Source organism: Anomaloglossus baeobatrachus, chromosome 4 (genome assembly GCF_048569485.1).
Source record: "Anomaloglossus baeobatrachus isolate aAnoBae1 chromosome 4, aAnoBae1.hap1, whole genome shotgun sequence".
NCBI classification, from domain to species: Eukaryota; Metazoa; Chordata; class Amphibia; order Anura; family Aromobatidae; genus Anomaloglossus; species Anomaloglossus baeobatrachus.
The window spans coordinates 147,897,587-147,917,195 of record NC_134356.1 but is presented as its reverse complement, the minus strand read 5'-3'; the positions used below and the strand labels follow the sequence as shown (position 1 = coordinate 147,917,195).

Sequence of the window (19,609 nt, the reverse complement as noted above, 5' to 3'; positions counted from 1 at the left end):
TCTGCAGCTCCCCTGAATAAACCAGGCTGAGTAGTATCCCACCGCTGCCACCAATTGTGGAGACACAGGGGTCAGTGGGTGCTCTCGTCTGCTGTCCCAGCCGCCTTTAGAAAGACAGCATGACACAGGGCTCATCCCAACTGAACGCCCGACCTCCTTAACCGTTGGCGGAACACTACTCAGACAACACAGGATGAGGAAATCACAATATTAAGACTTTATTGGATCCCCAAACAATTAACAGCACATAGCACATAACCAGCAAAACCACAAAATGTAACCGGCAACAGTTTCTCACCCTTCCGCTGGCTCACCAGGGATTAGAATGTCCGTGATGCAGAGCTTCCAGGGCTACTTACTCCAAACCAGCAGCACCCCGCTTTCGGCAGGCACCCACCGAAAATGGAATAACGCCAGATTTAGGAAGCTGGCTGAGGGCCGTAAAGCCTGTATTCAGGTGACGGGATTGTCCCAAGCTGGATTCCTTCCTTAGGTAGTCCTTGATATCTCAGCTGAATCCTTGCATTCGATGCTTAAGTCCATATAGTATTATAATCTAGGTTCGGTTATGGCTTGCCAATTGGATCCGCAGGGCCTAGATTGGTAGTATGTAGCAAGAGTCTACTAAGTCTGGGTATCTGTCCTTCAATGGCCAAGGCAATTACATGAGTCAACAAGAACTGTAAAGCTAGGGTCACACGAAGCGACGCAGCAGCGATCACGACTGACGACCTGACCTTATCAGGATCGCTGCTGCGTCGTTACAAGGTCGCTGGTAAGCTGTCAAACAGGCAGATCTCACCAGCGACCAGTGATCAGCCCCCAGCCAGCAGCGACTTGTGAAAGCGATGCTGCGCTTGGTAACTAAGGTAAATATCAGGTAACCAAGCAAAATGCTTTGCTGGTTTCCCGATATTTACCTTAGTTACTAGCGCACACCGCTTAGCGCTGGCTCCCTGCACTCCTAGCCAGAGTACACATCGGGTTAATAAGCAAACCTTTGTAGATGTACTCTGGCTACGCGTGCAGGGAGCAGGGAGCTGGCACTGGCAGCCTGAGAGCGGCGGACGCTAGTAACTAAGGTAAATATCGGGTCACCAGTGAAGCATTTCGCTTGGTTACCCAATGTTTACCTTGGTTACAGCTTACCGCAGGCTGCCAGAAGCCGTCTCCCTGCTCCCTGCTCGCTTCAGTTCGTCGCTCTCTCGCTGTCACACACAGCGATATGTGCTTCACAGCGGGAGAACAACATCCAAAAAATGAAGCAGGACATTTAGCAATGACTGGCGACCTCACAGCAGGGGCCAGGTCGTTGCTGGATGTCACACACAGCGACAGCACAGGACGTCGCTGCTACATGACAGAAAATGGTGACTTAGCAGCGACGTCATTGTCGCCATCGCTGTGTGTGACACCACCTTAAGACTAGACTCCTAAGAGTCTTGTAGAAACAATGAAGGCTTATCCCTCGTCTATAAACAAACTATCTTCATGTCTGGCTGGATTTTAAGAAATTTAACCCATGCTAGGCACTGACAAAGTCCATGTCATCACACAGAGATCTTTCTAAGAATCACTTTATGTCGTGCAACTGAAATTACACAGCAGGGGGGCGCAAATGGTATCTTATCCGGTGGTACTAGAAAGAATTTAATTAGGTTCACTAACCTGGTGCGGTTGTGTTATAGGCACAACCACTATAACCATGTGTTGCGAAAGGCTGCTGTAGAACCCAGGAAGATAGCTTTGGAGGAGATGGAAGAATATGGTTAATCTGCACTGCCAGAAGAAGATCACTGAAGATCAATGGGGATTAAGACATCAGATTTTATTGTTCTATGCATTTCGGAGCTGTATAACACCTTCAGGATGAAATATCAATAATGTACATTACACAGTCCATAGAGATGATCTATTTAAATACAACGCTGACATCCTAAAGAGGCGCGCGGGTGACATGTAATCACCTGACATATGACATCAAGATACTGATCTTCTTAATGGAAGGAAGAATTCTTACATATTATTCATGTATAGCAGAATAAGAGGAGAAAGCTATATATTTGAACAGTAATATGAAAAAAACATAATGTTCAAATATATAGATGTCTCTGCTTATTCTGCTATACATGAATAATTAGTAAGAATTCTTCCTTCCATTGATGTCATATGTCAGTTGATTACACGTCACCCGCGCACCTCTTTTTGGATGTCAGCGCTCTATTTAAAGAGATCATCTCTATGGACTGTGTAAAGTACATTATTGATTTTTGTTCCTGAAGAAGGGGGTTATACAGCTCCGAAACGCGTAGAACAATAAAATCCAAATTCTTAATCCCCACTGATCTTCAGTGATCTTCTCCTGGCAGCGTGGATTAACCCTTTTCTTCTATCTATCTCCTTTAAGGATCACTTTAAGCATAGCTTGTGATAAAAAGGTACCGTTTTTCCCCAAAAATAAAACAGTGGCTTATATTTTTTCTGCTTCTAAAATGTGCTAAGGCTTATTTTCAGGGGGTATGTCTTATTTGAGCCCCTCAATGCCATCTGTATTAGTGCCCGAGGATTGCCCCACAATCCTCGGTATCTCTCTTGAGCTGACAGAGACAGTTGCATAAAATTCACGCTGTCACTCTCTGATTAGGAGTGCCACCGAGGATTGCAGTGAGAACATGATGCCTAATTAAGTGAATAAGTGAATGCATAATCAGCCACATCTCCTCGTAATCCCACCCACTGCTGTGATACTAGCTCCCACACTCTTTGCCTGCTTTACTGTATCACTGCCCGAGGATCGCACCACAATGCTCAGTATCTCACCTGAGCTGAAAGTGACAGTTGCATAGCAATGCATGCGCTCTCTCTCAGGTTGTCAGTAGCGGTCATATAGCAGACATGTATTGCGGGTGCAGGACTCCTGTGGTGTGTGAGATTACAGGGGTTGAGGCTGAATATTTATTCACTTAATTAGCCAGCATGTTATCACTGCAATCCTTGGTGGCACTCCTTAGTGTCAGCATGTATTTCCATACAGCTGTCACTGACAGCTCAGGAGAAATACCAAGGATTTTGGTGCAATCCTCAGGCAGTGATACGGTACAGCATGCAAAGAGTGTGGAAGCAGGACTCAGAGCAGTGTGCAGGATTATGGGAGAATGAGGATGGAGTGTCAGTGCCCATGCAAGGTTGAGAGTGGAGGGCGGGATTCTAGGGGGGAAGAGGGTGAATATTCACTCATTTAATTAGCCGAGGCTTAGAACAACACAAGGAGACAATAAAAGTTACAAATCCTGAAATAGAGCTCCAAAAGACCTATTTCAGAACAATGTTGAGTACTCAACTAGGGTTTAATTTTGGAATAGTGCTTACATTTCAAGCCATACTCTTAGTTTGAGTACACAACTAGGGCTTATTTTTGGAGTAAGGCTTATAATTCAAGCCATACTGCTAGTTTGAGTACTCAACTAGGGCTTATTTTTGGAATAGGGCTGATATTTCAAGCCATACTGTTAGTTTGAGTATGCAACTAGGGCTTATTTTTGGAGTAAGGCTTATATTTCAAGCCATACTGCTAGTTTGAGTATGCAACTAGAGCTTATTTTTGGAGTCAGGCTTATATTTCAAGCTTACTCCAAAAGCCCTGCTAGGGCTAATTTTCATGGTAGGCCTTATTTTCAATGAAACACCAATTCCAGGAGATATTTCACTGTAAGAGCAGGAGGATCATGTTATGGTCTGTTCAGAAATGTCCTGGATGCTTCTCTTAAAAAATAATAATGTTACAGGTTAAAGGTACTAGATGCATTCTAATTAGCATATTAGGAATTTAGAAGGACTTTTTTTTCCTGATACAGTGTTTTTTTTTCTTCTGGATGAACATGGTGGAATTACAGGTTTGAACTAATAGGAGTAGAGGAAAAAACAGCAACTACTCAAGAGATCCAAAAAAATGTTCATTATTGCAAAAACCATGCATATAAAAACATAATGCAATATTAAAAGTAGACCACATCTACGTGTTTTAGGCCCCAAAAACTTGTCCTTTAATAATTTTTTTCTATGTTGGAATTAATAGACCTGTGTATTTTTCTAATCCTAACTATCTAAATGAGGCAGAATTAAACAGAAAGTCTATATTAAAACTTCTGTTCATCAGTTTCAAATATAGATATTAGTTTGATATTAAGTGTAAAGAAATAATAATTTACAGGTCTTGGCCCTGTCAACATCTTTCTAACATCTATCTCTATTATTGAAAAAATATGGAACATATTTGTGATTGTGCCTAAGGCGAATGTTCAAGTCCAGACAACACTTTGGAGATAAGTTCTAATGTTCTACAACTACACTGCCAGGACATTCGTGCTGAGCAAGTGTCCACATTATTATACCCCTTTGGGATTTAAGCTCTTGTTCATTTCTAGCACGATTTGATTCTTCTCACTAAAGATATTTTACTATAAGATATTTTATCTTATTTATCTATAAAAAGATTGCCATTATTCTCCACTCAAGTAATAAAGGGTAGACATGTGTCTACCTTAAAGTTTTTGTTGATTCTGGTAAGTAATACAATTTTTCATGCCAATTCAATACAATCTCATGGGATCCAGGTAAAAAAAATCTCATGCAATAAATATCTCAATATATGCAGAGAAGCTATTGATGGACAAATCTGTAACATCTGCACAAACTATTGTAAGCTTGAATTTAAGCCTTTTTCCCCTTTTTATAATTGTTACTGACTGGTCTAATACATTTAATTAATTACATGTAACATGATAAGACTTACCAATGAAGTAAGCCAGCAAAACAGCGAGAAGGACAGCTGCAGCTATGGCCGATAACGCTGCACATTTCCAGCTGCAATACTTAGACGGCTTCTTCAGCTTAAAGGCATTTCTAGAGAATGTGTTTCGGGGTAATAGTCTTGGAGGTGGAGTGTAAACCGTTCCTGAAGTCAGGGGATATCCAGGAGATGAGCTGCTAAATAAAGGAGTTGTTCCAGAAGATGTCTTGAACAAAAAGTGCCTGAAAAGTACAAGGAGACAGAGTTTTGACAAACTGATTGACATTTATATTGCGCTGCCATAAGGTTAAGACAAGACTTGGCAGGAAAGATGTCACAGAAATACACATTGCAGTTTGTACACGATATTTATTGCTCTTGCAGGAAAATTCCCTTAATGCAATAAGTAATACTCTAGTCAAATATTCATGCACGTAGAAATGTCCACAGATATGTTTAGCTAGTAGCAGAATTGACAAATAATATTGCATTTGTTCACAAACCTTATTATTCATATCGGAACATTGTTATCGATATGAAAACAAGGCATTTCGAGAACAAAACAGTCAGGCAGCGGCGTCTTTTAAACCCAATACTAATGGCTGATAATGCTTTCCGGGTTATAATATCATAGCAGGATTGCACACACCAAACAAGGTCCATAGTATAAGACAACCATTGTTTGACAGAGAAACCTCTTGGAAAAGAATTGAATTAAAAAAAAAATCCTTGTTTACACTTTATAGTGTATGCTGCTCTGGTCCGGTGGTTCTCTGCCAGTCTCTATTTACCTTCCTGAAACAATGGTGTGCTTTCTCAGGTCAGTGATTAACTAGATTGGTCATGTACTAATACAGCATGTCATTGCTTCACAAATTTAAACAGAGACTGGCAGGATATTAATGGACTGGCGGAATTTGATCAGCTGGGATGTAAAAGGTTAAAAAGAGATTTGTGTTGTGTTAAGTTCAGCTGACCGACTTTCTAAAAGCCCCCTCTAGGTTGGAAGTCAAATACTAGATCAGCCATTACTATGGGTGTTTAAGGTTTGCCATATTATACTTCCCTCTCACAATAAAAATAATCTGGCATATATGCAGAAGATATGTTCCACCTAGTAGGTAGGTTCTTTTAAAGGGAATTTATCACCAGGATTTTGCTACACCACCTTATAGTAGTATAATCTCGGGGAAGAGACCCTTATTCAAGCGATGCATTATCTGCTGGGCTGCTTGCTATCATTTTGATAAAATCACTGTTAAATCTGCTTCAGATTTAAAAGTTCTCGGAATATTGAGCTCTGTACACCCCCCACAGCACTGATTGGCACATGCACTGCCTATGTACTGTGTGCACAGAAAGCTGCCAATCAGTGGTGGGGATGGGGTTACAAAGCGCTCATGAATATGGAGGACTATCTGCAGCAGGTTTAATAGTAACCTAGTGATAATCTTCTGCTGATAAAGCAGTGATTTTATCAAAACTACACCAAACAGGACAGTAAAGGTACCGTCACACTTAGCGATGCTCCAGCGATCCCACCAGCGATCTGACCTGGCAGGGATCGCTGGAGCGTCACTACATGGTCTCTGGTGAGCTGTCAAACAGGCAGATCTCCACAGCGATCAGAGATCAGCCACCAGCGACCTGTTTAACAACACTGTGCTTCGTAACCATGGTACACATCGGGTTACTAAGCAAAGCGCTTTGCTTATAGTTACCCGATGTGTACCTTGGCTACGTGTGCAGGGAGCAGGGAGACAGCTTCTAGAAGCTGCGGATGCTGGTAACCAAGATAAATATCGGGTACCCAAGCAAAGCCTTTGCTTAGTTACCTGATGTGTACCTTGGTTACCAGCGTCCGCAGAAGCCGGCTCCCTGCACATTCAGATCGTTGCTCTCTCGCTGTCAAACACAGCGATGTGTGCTTCACAGCGAGAGAGCAACAACCAAAAAATGGTCCAGGACATTCAGCAACGACCGGCGACCTCACAGCAGGGGCCAGGTCGTTGCTGGATGTCACACACAGCGACATCGCTAGTAAGATCGCTGTTGCGTCATAAAAACCATGACTCAGCAGTGATGTCACTAGCGATGTTGCTTAGTGAGACGTGGCCTTAAGTGACATATTGCTGGAATCAGGGTCTTTAGCATGACTATGCTGCTGTCAGTTTAGATAGTAAAAGCATGACATATTCCCTTTAATCACAAACAGATCATAGAGTATCATCTCGATGTTGAGACCCCAGTGATTAGCAAACTCTCTGTAAACCTTAAACTATTCAATTAAAAATATCTGTGTAATCCATGGACATTACAGTTCCTCCAATGCAAGCTGTGTTATTTGTAGTCACTCGTCATTATTGCAGATGATCATCTTAGATCTTAGGCCACCCTTTATAATGTGAAAGTATATTTGAATATGGAGAAATCCCTTTAAAGTAGTTCGCTAACATTAGCTGATTTTTTCATAGATCATTAATGCTGTGGATGTAGGAAATAATATTTGACCATTTTTACTGATTCAATTGCATTATCCTGAATTTTTTATTCCTTTGTAGATGTGAAACCCTTCAGTAAAGGCTGATGATGCTCTATGTGTAAAGCAGATGGCAGATTAATCTTTTGTAAAACACTTCTCTAGTGGCTGTGTTTTCCATTTGCATAAGTATGTAATGCTGTACTAGTAAATGACAGATATTATTACCAGATAATGGTTTTATACAATAACTGAGGAAACCTGTAAGGCTTTAAACTAGCACCTTAACCACAAATAAATGTGCTAAAAAATATGCAGAAAGGAGACATCCTTAAATAAAACTTTGTAGAAAACATGGAATAAAAAAATGTCACACATTTATAGGAGGAAATCCACAATTCTTGGAATGTTCTCAGAATATGTTCTAGTGAAAGTCCTGGAAAGGCAGATAAAGTATTTTAATTTAGGGTGAAGTTGTCACTTTCGAGGAAAAAGAGAAACATCTTTAATTTCTCCAAGGAGCTTTACGGATGCAACGATTCTAACCATGTACAGTAAAGGCCCCGTCACACTAAGCAACATCGCTAGCAACATCGCTGGTAACGAACAACTTTTGTGACGTTGCTAGCGATGTTGCTGTGTGTGACATCCAGCAACAACCTGGCCCCTGCTGTGAGGTCGTTGGTTGTTGCTGAATGTCCTGGGCCATTTTTTAGTTGTTGCTGTCCTGCTGTGAAGCACAGATCGCTGTGTGTGACAGCGAGACAGCAACAACTAATGTGCAGTGAGCAGGAGCCAGCTTCTGCTGAGGCTGGTAACTAATGTAAACATCGGGTAACCAAGAAGCCCTGTCCTTGGTTACCCGATATTTACCTTTGATACCAGCCTCCTCCGCTCTCACTGCCTGTGCTGCTGGCTCCTGCTCTGTGCACATGTAGCTGCAGCACACATCAGGCAATTAACCCGATGTGTGCTGTAACTAGGAGAGCAAGGAGCCAGCGCTCAGTGTGCGCTGCTCCCTGCTCTGTGCACATTTAGCTGCAGCACACATCGGGTTAATTAACCTGATGTGTGCTGTAACTAGGAGACTGGGGGCTGGTCACTGGTTGCTGGTGAGCTCACCAGCAACTCGTGTAGCCACGCTCCAGCGATCCCTGCCAGGTCAGGTTGCTGGTGGGATCGCTGGAGCGTCGCAGTGTGACAGCTCACCAGCAACCTCCTAGCAACTTACCAGCGATCCCTATCGTTGTTGAGATCGCTGGTAAGTTGCTTAGTGTGACTGGACCTTAAGGCTGTGTTTGACATGGTAATAAGTAGTCTTGCATCTGCCTTTAGTGTTTTGGAAGCTGGTTCTATCAGCAAACAATTCAGCTGAGGATTCTGTGTGTGAATATGGCTATTATGAAAAAAGAAATAAAAAGGTTTTGTTGCATTACTTTAATTTTTGTTGTCTAATAATCTGTGATGACGGAGGATATCATTTATTACAGCATGAACAGAAGGGATATAGAATTTTATACACATTAAAAGAATTTCTGCTCAAAATGTAAATGTGACCACGTGGTATTCAACCAGAAGTTAAGAAATATTTAGATGGTCCGAAAATTGGCAAATGAGTGTTTGTAAGGCCTGTTTCACACGTCAGTGAAGAACACAGACATTTTTCACTGACATGTTAAAAACGCATATGTGCCCCGTGATTCACGGAATACGTGGATGTTGTTCATGTGTAGATACGTGATCTGTCATCCGTGATGGCACATGGCGATAAACTCACCTGTCCCCGCTCCTGCTGTCCGTGGTGCTGAACTCTTCGGCTCTGCTGTCTTTCCATCCCCGCTGCAGCTACTTCCCGGTTGTGGTGTCATGCATAACTGAATATGCATGACAGTAATTAGCCGGTTCCAAAGCAGCAGCCAGCAGAGGCCGGAGACAAGCATCGCTGGAGAAGGTGCGTATAAAATGCTTTTTATTTTCAGTGTCCATGTCTTCCTGGCATGTGTTTCATGGATCACATCATTATGTGGTCCATGGGACATCAGTCAGAAAAAAACGGACATGTCTCCATGCGGAGCACACGGACACGCGTGTATGCCGCACGGAGACATGGTCAGTGAAAAATCACTGATGTGTGGGCAGACCCATTGATTTTAATGGGTCTGCGTATGTCCATGATTCTAGTACGTATAAAAACTGTCATATATGTACCAGAATCATTAACGTGTGAAAGAGGCCTAAGCATGTTTCTTCTCAATTATCAGCCCATGTAAATTATCACCTGTTAAATACACATAAAGCTCATCAGTCAGGTAATTAGATGATGACCTAAAAAGCCGTTATCAGCAAAACAGTGCCCCATGTAAACAGGGAATTTGCTGCTGACAAGATGACCTGTATGGTGATGGAAGAATATGTATGTTTTGGGGTGAAAACCCTATTCATAAATCTGTACTTGTAGAGGGAATATATCAACATTGTGGTAGGATGCATCAGTAAAGAGTAAAAAGATGCAAGATTTTGACAAATGGTGTACTCAGAATAATAACATTGGACTAATACCATGTTACCCCCAAAATTAGACAGGGTGTTATACTTTTTTTTGCTCCTAGAGATGGGCTACGGCTTATTTTCAAGGAATGTCTTATTTTTTTTCCATGAACAACAATCCACATTTATTTTTGAACAGAAAAAAATAAACATTTATTCAAATATAATCATATTGCACTCTGGAATAAAATAACTCTCCAAACCCTGTGTGTAACACATGTGAGTGTGTCTATCTATCTATCTACACACACACACACACACACACACACACACACACACACACACTGCAAATACATACCTCCCTGTCTCCTCTTCAGCTATAGACTTCTGCACTTTAGAAACCTTTGATTACATCATGTTACATGACTGTGAAGTCATCAAAGGTCCTCTTAACCTCGGAATACAACTACAGTCATGGCCAAAAGTTTTGAGAATGCTACAAATATTAATTTTTACAAAGTCTACTGCTTAAGTTTTTCTAATGGCAATTTGCATATACTCCAGAATGTCATAAAGAGTGATCAGCTTAACAGCAATTACTTGCAAAGTCAATATTGGCTAAGAAAATGAACTTCAACCCCCAAAACACATTTCAACATCATTGCATTCCTGCCTTAAAAGGAGCAGCTAACATTGTTTTAGTGATTGTTCCATTAACACAGATGTGGGTGTTGATGAGGACAGGGCTGGCGATCAATCAGTCATGATTAAGTAAGAATGACACCACTGGACACTTTAAAAGGAGGCTGGTGCTTGGTATCATTGTTTCTCTTCAGCTAATCATGGTTATCTCTAAAGAAACACGTGCAGCCATCATTGCTCTGCACAAAAATGGCCTAACAGGGAAGAGTATCGCAGCTACAAAGATTGCACATCAGTCAACAATCTATCGCATCATCAAGAACTTCAAGGAGAGAGCTTCCATTGCTGCCAAAAAGGCTCCTGGGCGCCCAAGAAGGACCAGCAAACGCCAGGACCGTATCTTAAGGCTATGTGCACACGGTGCGTTTTTCTCGGCGTTTTTGCACGTTTTTCGGGTGCGTTTTTGGCCTCAAAACTGCATGACTTTGCTTCCCCAGCAAAGTCTATGAGTTTTCATTTTTGCTGTCCCCACACAGCGTTTTTTTTCAGCTGCGTTTTTGTGGTGACCACAAAAACGCAGCATGTCAATTATTCCCGCGTTTTTCACTGCGCTTTTCATCCATTGAGTTCAATGGGATGTTGAAAGACGCAATGAGAAACGCAAATAGCTGCGTTTTGGTGCGTTTCTAAGACCAAAAACGCAGCTATAAGCGCAGGAGGTGGGTAGTAAAGTGACGTGTACAGGAAGAGGATTCCTTCTGTCAGTATAGACAGAAGCATGAATCCTCCCGGTACCGTCACCGCCGCGTCCATCTCCCGTCCTGTGCATGTATGCTGCCGTGCGGCGCCATGTACAGGCAGGAGGTGGAAGCGGCTGCGAAAACAAAAGTTAACAGTAGAATAAAAAAAAAAAAAGTTATACTCACCTGTCTGCAGCCTCGCGGTGCCATGCCCGCTCCCAGCTCCTGTCACGGTATCGCCGCTCCCGCTCCGGCTGTGTGCAGTCTCCCCGGGGCAGGACCTTGCTTGCAGGACCTGGCGATGGATCACCTGATGCAGTCACCTGACGCATCAGCTGATCGAGTCTCGGGCTGACGCGGGCGCCCGGCCGGTATCAGCGGATGCGTCAGGAGACTTCATCCCTGATTACCGGCAGCTGCTGCAGCGATCGGACAGGATCAGACTCCCGCCCCATCGCTCCGGGAGCTGCCGGTAGTTCAGCACATAAGTGAGTATTATTTTTTTTTTTTTTTCTACTGATGCATCTGCTGATTGTATAATCGGCTTTTATACAATCAGCTGATGTGTGATGGGATTCACATCCTTTAACCTGACACATCATCTGATCGCTTTGCCTTCCAGCAAACCGATCAGATGATATTGGATCCTGATTGGACGGCGCGGGACCCTGACCCAGGATTACTGCGGAGGGGGGTTTATTTCAATAAAGATGGAGTCACTAATTGTGTTGTGTTTTATTTCTAATAAAAATATTTTTCTGTGTTGTGTTTTTTTTTTATCTTTACTAGAAATTCATGGTGGCCATGTCTAATATTGGCGTGACACCATGAATTTCGGGCTTAGGGCTAGCTGATAATATACAGCTAGCCCTAACTCCATTATTACCTGGCTAGCCACCCGGCATCAGGGCAGCCGGAAGAGTTGGATACAGCGCCAGAAGATGGCGCTTCTATGAAAGCGCCATTTTCTGGGGTGGCTGCGGGACTGCAATTCACAGCGGGGGTGCCCAGAAAGCATGGGCACCCTGCACTGTGGATTCCAATCCCCAGCTGCCTAGTTGTACCCGGCTGGACTCAAAAATGGGGCGAAGCTCACGTCATTTTTTTTTTTAAATTATTTCATGAAATTCATGAAATAATTTAAAAAAAAAGGGCTTCCCTATATTTTTGGTTCCCAGCCGGGTACAAATAGGCAGCTGGGGGTTGGGGGCAGCCCGTACCTGCCTGCTGTACCCGGCTAGCATACAAAAATATGGCGAAGCCCACGTCATTTTTTTTTTTTGGGGGGGCAAAGAAATCCTGCATACAGTCCTGGAAGGAGGATGCTGAGCCTTGTAGTTCGACAGCTGCTGTCTGCTCTCCTGCATACACTATTGGATGGAGGATGCTGAGCCTTGTAGTTCGACAGCTGCTGTCTGCTGTCCTGCATACACTATTGGATCGAGGATGCTGAGCCTTGTAGTTCTGCAGCTGTCTGCTCTTCTGCATACACTAGTGGAGAATGAAGAACACATTGAAGAAGGAAATGACATCAGACCTTTTTTTTTTTGTTCACTGATAAAAAACGCATAAGGACGCAGTGAGCAAAAACGCAGCAAAACGCAGCAAAAAAACGCACCAAATCGCGGCAAAACGCGTGCGTTTTTTGCCGCGTTTTTTCGACGCAGGTGCGTTTTTGTGCATTTTTAGCGGCCAAAAACGCACAAAAACGCAGCGTCAAAAAAACGCAGCGTGTGCACATAGCCTTAAACTGTTTCAGCTGCGGGATCGGACTACCAGCAGTGCAGAGCTAGCTCAGCAATGGCAGCAGGCTGGTGTGAGTGCTTCTGCACGCACTGTGAGGCGGAGACTGCTTGAGCAAGGCCTGGTTTCAAGGAGGGCAGCAAAGAAGCCACTTCTCTCCAGAAAAAACATCAGGGACCGACTGATATTCTGAAAAGGTACAGGGAGTGGACTACTGAGGACTGGGGTAAAGTCATTTTCTCAGATGAATCCCCTTTTCGATTGTTTGGGACATCTGGAAAACAGCTTATTAGGAGAAGAAGAGGTGAGCGCTACCACCAGTCTTGTCTCATGCCAACTGTTAAGCATCCTGAAACGATTCATGTGTGGGGTTGCTTCTCAGCCAAGGGAATCGGCTCACTCACAGTCTTGCCTAAAAACACAACCATGAATAAAGAATGGTACCAGAATGTCCTCCAAGAGCAACTTCTCCCAACTGTCCAAGAGCAGTTTGGCGCCCAACAATGCCTTTTCAAGCATGATGGAGCACCTTGCCATAAAGCAAGGTGATCACTAAATGGCTCATGGACCAAAACATAGAGATTTTGGGTCCATGGCCTGGAAACTCCCCAGATCTTAATCCCATTGAGAACTTGTGGGCAATCATCAAGAGACGGGTGGACGAACAAAAAACAACAAATTCTGGCAAAATGCAAGCATTGCTTATACAAGAATGGACAGCTATCAGTCAGGATTTGGTCCAGAAGTTGATTGAGAGCATGCCAGAGAGAATTGCAGAGGTCCTGAAGAAGAAGGGTCAACACTGCAAATATTGACTTGCTGCATTAACTCATTCTAACTGTCAATATAACATTTTGGTACTCATAATATGATTGCAATTATATTTCTGTATGTGATGTAAACATCAGACAAACACAATTAAAAACCAGAGGGCAACAAATCATGTGAAAATATAATTTTGGTGTCATTCTCAAAACTTTTGGCCATGACTGTACGGGTCCCTTACAGAGTGGGGCCCTGAGAAATTATGCAGTTTGACTGCCCCTAATGCTAGTCTTGACTGTTACTAGGGCTTATTTTTGGAGTAAGGCTTATATTTCAAGCATAGTGCAAAAATCCTGTAAAATCATGATAGGGCTTATGTTTGGGGTAGGTCTTATTTTCAGAGAAACATGGGTACCTGCAATACACAGAAGCCAGCCACTTATGACTATGTTCTCACAATGACTTCATGGTGAGATTTTAATGTTGCACATTTTCTGCAACATTTTGGCACGTATTAGGTAAGTTAGACTACTTGCATTTTTTTCATTTAGTTCTTGGGGCTATGTGTTTGTTACATACTGGTATTTGTCTTTGTCAAAACGTTGTTGATACAGTTACATGTGGATTACTTGCTTTTCCAGTGTGTTTCCACAGTGGAAACACACTAAGGCTATGTGCGCACGTTGCGTAATTTCATGCGTTTATGCTGCGTATTGCACTGCAACGTAAACGCATGCATCCTGCGTCCCCAGCACAATCTATGAAGATTGTGCATTATCCATCCGCACACTGCGTTTGAGAGTGCAGCGATTTGCATGCTGAAATTTTGATCCAAATCGCGGCGCTGAAAAAAGCAACATCTCACTTATTTGGTGCGCTTCGGATGCTGCTCCCACTCTGTCTATGGGAGAGGCAGCATCCAGAGCGCATGAAATCGGCATCTATTCTGCAGACACACTGCATCCATTACGCAGTGTTTCTGCAGCGATTTGAAGCACACATGCACTGCCAAATCGCTGCAGATTTTTCAGCATGGACACTACGCAACCAGGGGCAGAAGGCCGGTTCCCCGTCGCGGGGGCTGCTCGGGGAGATCATGCTCGGATCCGGTGCCTTCTCCTCGGTGGCTCGAGCGGGGCCGGACCCGGGGCTCGAGCAGCGCTTCTCGCCCACGAGTGAAAAGGGGAGTTGGATTTGTGGGATATATATATATATATATATATAAAGTTCGTGATGCCACCCACGGGTTGTGGTGATGGTGGGCACCACCGCTGCTGGTGACGGGGCTCCTGGGAGCGATGGCGGAGAGCAGCCAGGTGTTGACCCCTCCGTGGGTAGGGGCTGTTGGTCCCGGGGCCCGGTAGGAGGGAGAGTTCCGTAGAAGGGGTTTGCAGGGTGCAGTATTGCGGTGCAGCACAGTGCGGTGCCGGATGGCACAGGTGTACTCACTCAGACACAGATGGACAGAGTCTCTGGTAAACCAAACGGCTGGATGGACGGGACCCACAGCCGGCTGCAGTGCTCTCCCTGGATGGGTTGATGGTGGCTGTCGTTTCTCTGCACCTGTGTTGTGTGTCTTGACTCCAATGCCTGGGCACCGGTAGTCCGCTCCCCAGCGTATACGTGTCGGAGGAGCCCGTTTGCCCGCAGACGCTGGCCCTATGGATCTCTGGCCCTTGGCGGTGGCACTTATCCGGAACGGTTGGGCTGTTGCCTTCAATCGGGACTTGGGTGGGAATGAACCCCTGAGGTCCAGACCGCAATCAGTAAATTTGACTAAAGGGCGGCTTCTAGCCTAGTCGGGGTCTGATTACCCTGCCTGGTGCTTGGCTCCAATCGGCTCCCCGGTTTGGTACCGGCGGGCCACCGCCCGACCCCGGTCCTACGGTTCCGCTGACTGTCACCAACTCCAGCAGACGGCCACCACCGTCTGCCGACCTTGCTGGACGTGCCTGGGCTCCAACCCAGACACCAACAGTTTCACTCCTCACTCTCTCCAGACCACAACTCGACTCTCTACTGTGTTTTCCCGCCTCCAGGTCTGTGAACTCCTCGGTGGGCAGAGTCAACTACCTGGCTCTGCCTCACCTGGTGTGGACATCAACTCTGGAGGGTGGCAACAAGGATTTAAATGTGTGACTGGTGTGACCTGTCCAGGGGAGGGTGTGTGTGTGATGTTGTGTCTGTGACTACCTGGCTAGTCCAGGGTGTCACATTCCCCCTTGGTATAATGCAGACCGTCCGCGGGCTGCCCGTCCACCATCGTTTTTATTTTTTCTGAAAAGATATAAAAACAACGGTAAACAAAACATGAAAACATTAAGCATTTTTTCATTTCTTCCCTTACGGGAGGCACATTCTTGAAATGTTACAAACGGAAACATTTTTATTAACAACAGGGAACGGGTCCATGTCCTTACGCTTTCCCACCCAAGCAACCTAGACCCCTTGATGCTGCCCCTAAGAAACAGGCAGCACCCCTTTTCCCCAGTCTGGAAACAGGAACCTGGCCCAGGCTACCCAAGCGGGAACGGGTATGGTGTTTTGCACCGGGCAGTCACTCAGGGGCCCCACGTCCAAGGGGACCCCCGACCCGGAGGATGGTCAACTGTTCCGGTGATGACCGGACCCCAGTCTGCTCTGCTGCGGGTTCTTCCTCCAACCAGCCTCTCCGGAGACTGGCAATGGCGGGAAGGGCAATTGGGGCAGAATATTTACAAACCCAATAGTTTTTGGGTGGCCTGCAAGTTCTCGGCCATATTCTTTGGGAGTGGGGACAACAGGGACAACATCAGTCCCAACGGGGACTTGCTGCAGGGTCCCAACGGGGACAGTACTTTAGCAACGGGGGTCCGCTGCCTATTTCAGATCACCCTCTTCATATTCCTCCTCCAGCTCCACATCTGGGCTGTACGGTGGGGGAGGGGTCCGGGAGCTCTGCTGGTCTACTTGCCGTGCCCTCCTCTGTACATTCAAGGCAAACCAACCCCTCTCTCCACAGTGGCGGGTGTAGGTGACCAATTCACCGGGGATTAGGTCACGGTCCGGGTGGTCCAAAGGCAGGTGGGGGTATACGTCCCGACGGGCCACAAATACTTCCTTCTCCATGTCGGGCTCATACAGGAACCCCCATACCTTGTCAGGGTCAAAGCGCCGGACCTGGCCTTCGTACCTCGGGCCCCGTACAAGGAAGGTTGCACACCTCAGGTTGTGTTTCTCCTCAATCGTGCGGGCAAGAACCTCGGCCCTCCTCTTCTCCCGGGCCTCGATTTCTCGACCCAGCTGGCTCCGCTGCCGCTCCCAATAAGGGACGACTGCCTGACCCTCGAGCGCGCGGGTTGGGCCCAGCTGGAGTTCCCCCATGCCAACCACGATTGGCACCTTCTTCTGGGAACCCCGCTGTGTCGTGGCCTGAGACGCTGCTTTGCAGCAACAACCCTGCGCCGCCTCAGCCGAGGCCTGGGTTTGGGAAGCGGCCAGCTTTGCCCACCGGCGGGCCTCTGGGTACCCGGCACCTCCGTCTTGGCTGGGCGGACTGCCGGGGCCTGGACTTCTTCGGGCGTGGTAGCTTCCGGTAGCAGTGGAGTCTCCTCAGGAATGGGCTTCTTCTGGGAACTCTCCTTCCACGGAAGCCGGATGGGAGCGGGCCGTGCATACGGTCGCCCGCGGGCTGCTTCCACAAGCGGGTCCTTCAGGGCATCCGGGGCAGGCTCCGCCGCCGGTGTTGGGGGCGGCAGACCAAGCGGGCGAGTAGCCGGGGCCGACACGGGGAGCGGAGGGGGCAGACCGGGTCCCTCAGCCGCGGCGGCCGGTCCCTCAAGGACATAGGGGCGTGGGTCGCTCGCCATCTCCTCCAAAACCATCCCCATCTCACGCGCCCGCACAACCGCGGTGATCTTCCCCATCTCGGCCGTCCATTACTCCATCAGGTACCTCACCTGGACCTGCAGCCGGCAGCACATGAGGGTCGTCCGGGCCTCCACCCACGCCAATATTCCAGGCGCGGGCTCCAAGAATTTAGGCCTTCCGGACGGGGCAAATATGTTGCAGGGTCCAGGGATTCCAGGAACAAGGCGGTTGCAGAGTCCTGGCGTCCCCGCTTCTTATCCCCAGGATCACATGGGGCCAAATCTTCGCCCGCCCCCTTTGTCTTTCTACAGCACTTCACCTTTTTGGGGGCGGGGCTTCACTTTTCGCGCCTTCACTGCTCAGGAAGACGACTCGAGCGGGAAATCTTCGCGCCCAAAATGGCAGATCTTCAGATTTTTCAGCGGGACGCCGCTGACGGGGATCACAAGGCGCACTTCTATCGGTAAGCAGACTGGTTCAATCCTGTTCGTGAGGCCAAGTTGTCGGGGGCGGGGGGCCGGTTCCCCGTCGCGGGGGCTGCTCGGGGAGATCACGCTCAGATCCAGTGCCTTCTCCTCGGTGGCTCGAGCGGGGCCGGACCTGGGGCTCGAGCAGCGCTCCTCGCCCACGAGTGAAAAGGGGGAATTGGATTTGTGGGATATATATATATATATATATATAAGTTCGTGACGCCACCCATGGGTTGTGGTGATGGTGGCCACCACCGCTGCTGGTGACGGGGCTCCCGGGAGCGATGGCGGAGAGCAGCCAGGTGTTGACCCCTCCGTGGGTAGGGGCTGTTGGTCCCGGGGCCCAGTAAGAAGGAGAGTTCCGTAGAAGGGGTTTGCAGGGTGCAGTATTGCGGTGCAGCGCAGCGCGGTGCTGGATGGCACAGGTGTACTCACTCAGACACAGATGGACAGAGTCTCTGGTAAACCAAACGGCTGGATGGACGGGACCCGCAGTCGGCTGCAGTGCTCTCCCTGGATGGGTTGATGGTGGCTGTCGTTTTCCTGCACCTGTGTTGTGTGTCTTGACTCCAATGCCTGGGCACCGGTAGTCCGCTCCCCAGCGTATACGTGTCGGAGGAGCCCGTTTGCCCGCAGATGCTGCCCCTATGGATCTCTGGCCCTTGGCTGTGGCACTTATCCGGAACGGTTGGACTGTTGCCTTCAATCGGGACTTGGGTGGCAATGAACCCCTGAGGTCCAGACCGCAATCAGTAAATTTGACTAAAGGGCGGCTTCAAGTCTAGTCGGGGTTTGAGTACCCTGCCTGGTGCTTAGCTCCAATCGGCTCCCCGGTTCGGTACCGGCGGGCCACCGCCCGACCCCGGTCCTACGGTTCCTCTGACCGTCACCAACTCCTGCATACGGCCACCACCGTCTGCTGACCTTGCTGAACGTGCCTGGACTCCAACCCAGACACCAACAGTTTCACTCCTCACTCTGTCCAGACCACAACTCGACTCTCTACTGTGTTTTCCCGCCTTCAGGTCTGTGAACTCCTTGGTGGGTGGAGTCAACCGCCTGGCTCCACCCCACCTGGTGTGGACATCAACCCTGGAGGGTGGCAACAAGGATTTAAATGTGTGACTGGTGTGAGCTGTCCAGAGGAGGGGGTGTGTGTGATGTTGTGTCTGTGACTACCTGGCTAGTCCAGGATGTCACAGTAGCCTAAGGGGTACTTTACACGCTGCGACATCGCTAGCGATTGCTAGCAATGTCGAGCGCGATAGCTCCCGCCCCCGTCGCTCATGCGACATTTGGTGCTCGCTGCCGTAGCGAACATTATCGCTACAGCAGCGTCACACGCACATACCTGGTCAGCGATATCGCTGTGACCGCCGAACAATCCGTCCCTCAAGGGGGAGGTGCGTTTGGCGTCATAGCGACGTCACTGAGGAGTCACTAAGCGGCCGGCCAATAGAAGCGGAGGGGCGGAGATGAGCGGGACGTAACATCCCGCCCACCTCTTTCCTTCTGCATTGCCGGTGGATGCAGGTAAGGAGATGTTCGTTGCTCCCGCGGTGTCACACATAGTGATGTGTGATGCCGCAGGAACGACGAACAACATCTTACCGGTGGCAGCAGTGATATTAAGGAAATGAACGAC

General features: G+C 47.2%; 1 protein-coding gene across 6 annotated transcripts in view; it reads right to left on the bottom strand.

Moving 5' to 3' along the window:
* The window catches only part of TENM2 (teneurin transmembrane protein 2), a 4,009,156-nt gene that overhangs the window by 2,728,396 nt on the left and 1,261,151 nt on the right, over positions 1-19,609 (bottom strand). For all 6 annotated transcript variants that reach the window (XM_075344552.1, XM_075344547.1, XM_075344548.1 and 3 more), the window contains one exon: positions 4,793-5,031. In XM_075344552.1, coding sequence (XP_075200667.1) covers positions 4,793-5,031 — 239 coding nt within the window. The remainder of the gene's footprint in view (positions 1-4,792; positions 5,032-19,609) is intronic.